The 8898-nt window shown below is 43.3% G+C and overlaps 1 protein-coding gene across 1 annotated transcript in view; it reads right to left on the bottom strand.

Moving 5' to 3' along the window:
* T265_06027 (hypothetical protein) overlaps positions 1-8696 on the bottom strand; it is a gene marked incomplete at both ends in the record, with an annotated part of 39883 nt that extends 31187 nt beyond the window's left edge. Inside the window, 3 exons of the mRNA XM_009171186.1 lie at positions 3537-3627; positions 8227-8254; positions 8562-8696. Of these exons, the coding sequence (XP_009169450.1) occupies positions 3537-3627; positions 8227-8254; positions 8562-8696 (254 nt within the window). The remainder of the gene's footprint in view (positions 1-3536; positions 3628-8226; positions 8255-8561) is intronic.
* Between the last annotated feature and the right edge of the window lie 202 nt (positions 8697-8898).

The raw sequence follows: 8898 nt of genomic DNA, 5'->3' as shown, positions 1-8898 counted from the left end.
AACGCTCTTCCCACTTCAACGCTACCCGGGCCAAGATGCTTCACGAAACGAGGTGGAATTAGACGAAAATGGTGCGATTTAGTACTGTGGTATGCTGATTTCTTCGCTTAGCTTGGGCTGGCCTCGATAGTCGGTCGCATTTTTTTTCAGCACCCAACATTACGGTTTAGGTGTTTCGTTTGTACAAAGCCGAAATCAATCGTAAATTCAGCAGGCAGCTAGCGTGATGATTCATGTTGTGGTAAATTGAATGAGAGATCAGGGGAGGTTAGGGAAAACGGGTCACCATAATAAAAGTTTAATTCTGTTTGCTTTGCTCAAAAGGGTTTGAGTGCCATTTGGACCTGGCTGTTACGGAAACCGCCAGAACTACTGAGACTAAATGCTGAGTAGACAAAGATGAGAGGGCGTGGTCGAAACACTGTGAACAAGTCAGAAACGCCTTGATAAAGGTTAGAAGTACAGTAGTCCCACCCAGAGGCCTACTTTTGGTGTCACCGGGTAATGAAGGGAATTCTAGAAACCCCACTAAAGTTGCCTTTTCGAAAAAATCTTACTAGTCAACCTAAGAATTGATTACTGAACTCAACATCACAAAAGTTCACACCCTGTCATATCCCGTCCGAGAAAATGGGACTCCGTACTTGCGCCATACGTTCGTCTAAAAATGTGATGGATGAACATTTCACTCGAAATGTCGATTGAATTTTCTCGGTATACAAATGTGTGATCTACTTGACGTCGATAACCGTCTGAATAACCTAGAGGTACCCTACGGGAGCTGAGCGGTGAACACATTTGTTTTGACCAAACAAAGCAACCGGCTTATACGGAAACTAGGCCACGTATTCGACTAATCAGTTTTATGGTAGTTGAAACCCCAACCCACCGAACACACGCGGTTTAACAACTGAAGTAGCCCAGTGATCGTATGAATGCCAAAGACTTCCTTCCGGAAGTGCACATTCCATAAAGTGAAACAAATCTACAAGTTTGGTCTCAGTTTACATAGGAACGACCGCAGTTGGGTTCGGACATTACTCACTATGGGCCATTCGGACAAATTAGGCCAGTCTAGTTTTCGGCACACCTGACCACAGCTAAAGATATTCCTGCACGGTGCACGATGATTTTGTGTGATAGTCCGATCGAACGACTGTTTTCGTTCGTACATATGACTTACGCGTTTCTATTAGTCATCCAATCGATCAATACGCTGGACAACCTCAATGGACCAGTAGCGTTTGTGACTGTCCCGCTGACGTCACATTGTCCACTGTACCCACATCTCTCTAGCACAACGAAAACCAACGCCGTTCAGGTTTAGAGGTACGTCAAAAAGTTCTAAAAAACCAAATGAGAGCAAACTCGTTACGCTGAAAAAAAAACATTCTGGCGTGTGTAAGTAAACGTAACACGCTACTCACAAGGTTGCTGAAAACTCTTCGACAGTCCACGGCCGATATCGCCCTTCTTGGGGCTCATCAATTAATCATAGTCCCTGGGATTGTCTCAGCCTCATGTCTTATATGAACCCAAATTGAACAGATTTTTACAAATACTCTCATTTGCACAATTTGCAAGATTGAGTTTAAGGCAAAAGAATGCAGACCCTCCAGTGTTCAAATGAGGCTGTCTAACACACATCCCTTAGACTGCTAAAAAACGACAAAACAAATCCTAGTTCAGAATGGGTTTCCTTCATCTCAAGTGAGGATACTCAGCAGCGAAAACCAAGGCTTATGTACTCAAGATAGATCATACTCTGACTGACCCTATAATGGTCGTCGTTCTTTAATGAAAGGTACGGTGCTGTCTATCGGTCTGGTCTATTTAACACATGGTGTACTAGCCTAGAATCCAGAAACCCTCAGGGTTGCAACATAATGAGGGTGTTAAATGACCAGCGGCAGGGGTTATGGAGTCCACAGCACCATCGACTGCGGATTAGTCACGTGGCACAGAGTGGATGCAGCGGACTGAAGATGCAATCCTGGATCAGATGACTATTTAGACAATGAGGAAACGTGGTGTGCATAAATCCATACTTTCAGGCCCCACTGTATGTGGATCCAAGAAATGAATTGGCAAGTTGCGGTAGGAAACCTGAGTTCAGCTAGAGGTGACGTTTTATCCTTTCCTAACGAGAAGAGTTCTGGTGTTTATGGATCAAACGTGCCATACATACAGTTTATACCTATGGATCAAGTTCAGTATACTCATGAGACCAGAGTACAATACCGTACACGAATACATAAATACCTACTTTACTATCCCCCTTGCAGCAAGTATTGAGCCGTAAAGCTCAAATCCTAGGGAAAATCAACTGCTATATAAAAGGTTGTAAATACTTTGGACTGCATCAGAGTAAAAATTAAGCTCAAACAAATGTGTCTCAATTTTGGAGTCGACACCAAAGTCTCCACTGCCTTCATTAAAGTAGCCCCACGAGGCAGAAGTTAATTTCATGATCTGCCTAAATTTTCGGAAGTCGATTGCCGGCTTAAATAAGCCAGAAATGAACCCAAATCAAGAGTGATCCTCACGGCTTAAACGTTCCTTGGGATAACTGTCGATGGTGGAGCAACCGACATAAGAGGTTCGAACTAAAGATGGCCCAGATATTATGGCGATAAACTACAACTGAGAGATACGGTTTAAACCTAACCCTGGCTTTTCGATTGCTCCTGTCTAAGCCTGGCCGATCAGGCAGTATATCAGCCCACCTTTGGGGTGCTTCCATTAGTAAGTCACTTATACTGTAGGCTTCGTGCTAATAGAATTCCTATCAAACTAATTAAGTGATTGCCTGTCAACTGATCCAAGCAGGGACTGGTTGTTAATAAGGCCGCATATGGGACAAACAAGTTGATTATTCACGCAATCAGACGTAAAAACAGAGTGATCGTTTGTCATTACATTACTCTCCGGTTTTCACATTTTGTGGTAGCCTGACAGTTGGTTTTGATAGAACGGGCTGAATGTACCTGGAGATGAAGTCTTATCAGGAGATCCGGTTAAGCAACTTTCGGCCTCGTTGACCGAGGGACTGGAAGACTCAGGAGATCTCCTGCGTTTTGCGTCGGTGCCTTCTTGTATACCCATACCGGACACCGCGAATGGGCACCCCCGAATCTTGTTCCGCACAATCTTACAGAAATCGCATCACTTGGAAAAGTAGACTAACGATGAACACACTGAAATATAGGAAGAGGTTTATCTGTAGAGGACAGATTATTCAACTAAATTCGAGGTACATTTTAGGGAGGTCATCTTGTGACTCACGTTTAGCTAGACGAAGGCGGTAAGCCAGCTGAAAGTTCTACCTCACGCACACTCGAATATTACCCTTTACATTCAGGAAGCTGAGGTCACAATTTTTACTGTCTTCATCGCAATTCAAGGCTGAAGCCTTCGAACAAGTCCTGTCAGCCAGAAATTAGCGGCAGAGTTTGGAGAGAGAAGAAATACTCTTCCCCAGGAAATAACGAATCACTGTGTGTAGGGGAGAGAGCGTGACCGACTGTGTGGCTTACCTTTCATCGGGGTCGAACTGGCGGGCACTGGACAGGCTACCTCTGCTTTCCCCTGGACCACTCATGATAAATTTATGAACAGTATGTACGGCTGATTTGATGTGCACGCTGAATTGCAAGGTCATGTTTCAAAATGGAAAAATCTATAACGAACTGCTGCTGGATTTGCGATTGATGAAAGTCACGTGGATCAGTACATCACAACGGATGGGAAATACTGCGTGGATTTTTTGTAATGCCGATCAGTGAGTGAGTAGCCGTTCAAACATACGTCTAAACCAAGTCAGTTTTTTTGAGAATGTTCATGATGGCTTGACATTAGGCTTTGTAGAATCACGCGACTAATAGATCCAGCAAATCACAGATCGTAAGCAGTTCACTTGAAGGTTGATACCGGTAATAGACCGACCCTATAAGGATATTGCCTAAACTGACCGAAAAAAAACAATTTGAATAGCATTAATTTTCTCAAAATAGTACACTATCATTTACTGTGCAACTGCATATGACTTCACTCAAGTTTCTTCAGCTGCCAACTCCCAAAACTGCTGGCGCAGTGGGCACCTAAAAAATTCAACTAGATTATTTTTGTGATACGTACCCACATCTACAGCATTTCTTTCTGGGTAAAATCACTCGCCAGAGAAAAAAGTGGATTTTTTTATACAGATACGTGGTTATTACTCTAGAGGTTGAGATCCATATAAAGGTGAATAAGAATATCTGTAGCTCTCCATGTAAGTAGGCACTCTACGAAATGACCCATATTAAGAGGGTACTGGACAATGCATCATCACCATAATTCAACGGTTTTACATCAGTAGGGACGCTTTGTTGTAGGAACCTGATAACTAATGAGTGACGCTCGTTGTCTTGGGTCTTTGTTATCCACATTCCGAAGAAGACAAACCAAACGACCATTCATGTCAATGTGCTAAGGGAATGCATCAGCCAAGTGCAAAAATTCTCACGGGACATTTGAGTCCAATGGATTGGTTTGTAGAGGCTCCCTATTGAATATGACTGACATGTACACTAACAGATTGCTTTTCTGCGCCTTTCCACCAAAAATACTTCTATAGTGGAGAATGAACCATTAAGGTGGGGATGTTAGGCAAGAAGTAAGGCAAGTTAAGACAAACGGATATACCCGTTTCTCACATCCAGACCTTGTCCCAGGTATTTTCTTACATACTTTTGTATCAGTGTCCAACCATATGGTGAACTAGTGATGTTTAGGAGTTTGGACCACGACCTAAGCGACTGATCTTAGTAGCCAGTGGAGATGTTTGTTGTGACAAGAACAGTTGGGGTTTTTACGCAACTTGCGCTTACAATAGTTTGCTAATCAATAGGGTGATGTACCATCATGTGACTGCAAGCATTGTTCAAACTTATTATTGTCTGACATGATCCAGCCGTAAGAGTGTGCTTCGACCGTAACTGAGGTGACTCGAATGGTTCGAGCGCGAATTTTCTGACCAGAAGGTCCGGGGGTTTCGAACCCCACCTCCGCCTCTCGATTTCTCCTGTCTAGGCTTGGGCAACCTGGCAGTATACAAGCCCTCGTGCTTCTTTCAGGTGACATGGCAGTTAGGCATCGGAAGGGTACTATAGCTGAACGACGATTAGGAATGAGAGCTTCGGCGCCAGCAGTCTACACATTCCGTAAGCCATAAGTGTTTACTCGTCTTCACATTAGTTCAAAGCCATCAATGGTGCACACGAACGGCTTTAGAGCTACCTTTTTGTACTCACTTATCAGTCGCATTTCACTGGGTACACTCTAGGTAGTAAGATACCCCCGGGGTTGTACACCAGCTCCGCATAAACTGCTTTGTAACAGTACGGAGTGAAGTAAAATTCACTCGGTTAATCAAGATGAAGTGTGGTGTCGTCACAGATAGACTTTAATTCAGTGCATCGTTCACTGGAACTAAGGCTTCGGGATGTAGATGTGGTCTTGACTTTTGAGAAAGGAGTGTCTATATTAGTGACACCAATTTTTAAGGCATTTTTCACCGGTCCAAAGACAAACGGTTCAGAGGAGAGACTCACCAGTTAGACGTTAAAGCTAAATTGGCAAACTCAGTGGTACAACTAACCCGTGTTGTGTGGCAATTTTACGAATTGATTAGTGTACAACGACCCTGATCTTCTTGGCACTCATGTCAATATCCTGCAGTTCCTGCTGTATTAGAAACAGTGCCTCAGAATAGAAAATGTTGTCGACATGCAAACAAAAATCAGAATGAGTGCCCGTGGCGCATTCTAATCGGACTAAACACATTACTGCCAGGCTCCAACAATGGTTTGGTTCCTCTCGGGCTGCTTAGCCCGGTAGATGGAACAGGGGAAGCAAACAGACAAGTATGGTCAATTTTTTTGGTAGCTCGCAAATCGACTGTCACTGAGAAATATGCATGATGGAGCTGTGCAGCGCTGAGTGAAGGATGTGTGTATTCTTATCAGAACCAGGAGCGTAAGGTGTAGCAGAATGCCTCCGTTATTTACTTCGTTCAATACGCTCGAGGACTTTAAGGAAGATACAAAGGTTCGTCCTGTATTGTTGTTTACCGAGAGCTTAATGAGAGCGATAATTGATCAGCTGAAACATTCTCCACGTGCCTAGCTGCCATGCCACCAAAAACACGAGGGCTGAGATATTTCCAGGTTGTCCAAGCCTTAACGGGGGAGGGGGGTCAAGATGGATTCGAATTATGGACTTTCCGGTCAGTGAGTCCTCGCCCTAACCACTGAGTCATCTAAAGTTCAGTACTAATGCTTGTTGCGAAGGTGCCCTTTCCAACCGTGTTCTTGTCATCTACAATCATTTTACTCTGAAAAGAACAGGGTAGAGTCACATGGAAATGACTTCGCCTGCGCTTTGTTGGGCAGTTCCAAGACTGTCTCGGTCGCTTCATTCAACCGCAGGCCCAGTTAACTAGGCCTACAGAATGAACCGAAAGTTAAACATCGCCTTTGATCACAAGGTACTGAAAGGATCAAACACTCATGCAAGCTCAGCAACTATGGCTTCATGAAGGCTGACCAGAGTATATTGCACGCCACCTGGTTGATGAACATCGGCCAATAAGTTCAGATGGGACTGCTCTTAAATGTTGATTGACGTCAACGTTGCGATTTTCTATTAAATTATTAGATTTCAACATCTAGCTCTGAGTGCCAATTTCTCATATTGCTGAGTTCTTTGAGAAAACACGTATTTTGAAGGTCATTTAGATTTTATTGGAATCTTCTGACTGGTTGACAGTTCAACTGTCACTACTACTAAGCCCAGTATTGCTCAGCAATTGAATTACAAAAGAACTTCGCCATTAACAATGCGTTATGCGTTCAGGCCAAACATACCACCAAGGCGTACTTCTGATGAACCAAGGCGTGTTACATTTTCAATGCTGCCTCTTGTTAATATGGCTATATCCAAGCCCTTTGTAGTGAACAAAAGGCGTGCAAGTTCTCCATGGGTGATTTTCAGTGAACTGGAGTTGCAACTGGTTGGTGCATAAATGGACATTGGTACTTCAATCAGTGCGGGTTTTCATCGGGCTCCAGTGAGTTGGATGTTCACAAGTATCAAATGAACACCTTAATTTCACGACTGTTCCTTTAAGACATACACGACAAATCATGAATCAGGGCAGCATTCTGAACACATGGACACTTGTGTTTGTTCCACATAATGTGCAAATTCCGTGATGGATACTTAAGCCTGAAAAGACGTTTGGATTTTAAGTTGAAACCAAAGATTGATGAAAATCACTCAGCGCAAAATGAAAAATCTGGGTCGACGAGTCTACCCCATCTCATTTTAGCTATTCCAGCTACGAAATCATAATTCTATAACATACAAGGAAAAAGCCTACCTTAATACATTTCAAGATAAGTAACACAGCGACATTTTCCGCCACAGCCATTTGAAGAAAGAAACGTGTTTTAAAGGGAGGCTGTCCGCCGCCAAAGAAACCAACACAATGATATAAAATTAAGCTCGGAGAATCACACTAAAAATTTAAAACCCCGTTAGAATACCGGTTCGTGATTGTGGGAACTATGGTAATTATGTCAAGTTTCACCATGTTTTCCTCCTTTCTACGGGCACCAAAAGACGTAATAAAACACAAGCCCTAGGCGTCTTTGAGACTTCCAACATCTGCTGTGCGATTAAAGATGAAACCTTATCCAATAACTATACGAAGAAATGACGAAACGGGAGCTCCGTTTTACAAAGTATGCATGCAATTATTTGGAGCTGGGTGGTTATGTTTCTCACCATAAGCATAGACCAGGAAGCACTAAAAAGCAGGGATCAATTGGACAATGCCAGGTTCAATTTAGCTGCGTGATCAGATCTATGGACTTGGTAGTGTTGGGAGTTTTTAACAAGCCCATAGAGAATGTAGGAGTTAATTTTTCATCAGGTTGGACTCGATTGGTTACACATTGGAATGCACACCGTTTTTTGTGGAGGGTTGAATATTTGAGACAGAAACTTCACCAGCCATCAAATTTTCCTCTGCACAGAGAACAGCACTCACCAGTTTGTCAGGCTAAAGGAGGAGCATAAACGCACACCAGGTACAGAAAAATGTACACATACCGACAAGGAACGTGTACAAGCACAAAACAAATATACTGTGATATACAAAGTAAATAAATAGAGACTCACCGACGTTGATCCATGGCTGTTGGATTGTCTGAAAATAAGACACTCAAACTAAGAAAAATGTCGATGAAATTATAAGCACTGCTTCTGTAGGATGGTAGACTTATACTTGCTTTACGGTGTCATGTTTTGGCATGCTAAGCGCTACGCCTAAATGGCTTGTAAGAGCGTTTAGTACTGTGTGCATATGTACGGTGGTTTGGCTCGTCGCAGGTTAAGAGAGAAAAGCAGGCGAATGAACGTAGAATCGCCAATGGTTGGTTAGAAGCCCTGTCGGAATGAACCTTCAACCATTGAGGTAGTGGGTCATGAATACCAAAATCTCACACACTACATACATCCACGTACCCAAGACCCATTGATGTGCTTTTCATGCTCGGTCTTTGGGCCGTACATTGTTTACCTTGTGATATCTTCCAGTCAAAACCTGCTTCAGAAAACAGGGTATAGAAAGGCGATCTGTCACTTAGCATAGGGAGCACATGTCCAAGCCAGCGTAGTTCAGATAGATCAACTCAGCAATCCGGCGAGCAGCTGTTTAATAGCAAGAAGCCAATTGCCAATCCAATGTTCCTTGGATGCGCGCGCAATGTTTCGAGGGCGTTGTTGGTGACAGACAAGTAGACTTTTGTGCCTGACTCGTAGTATTTATGTTGCACAACAGTAAAGCAACAC

The sequence above is a fragment of the Opisthorchis viverrini genome, assembly GCF_000715545.1.
Source record: "Opisthorchis viverrini unplaced genomic scaffold opera_v5_121, whole genome shotgun sequence".
Taxonomy (NCBI): domain Eukaryota; kingdom Metazoa; phylum Platyhelminthes; class Trematoda; order Opisthorchiida; family Opisthorchiidae; genus Opisthorchis; species Opisthorchis viverrini.
The sequence above is the reverse complement of the archived record's forward strand: the minus strand, read 5'-3'. Positions and strand labels throughout refer to the sequence as shown.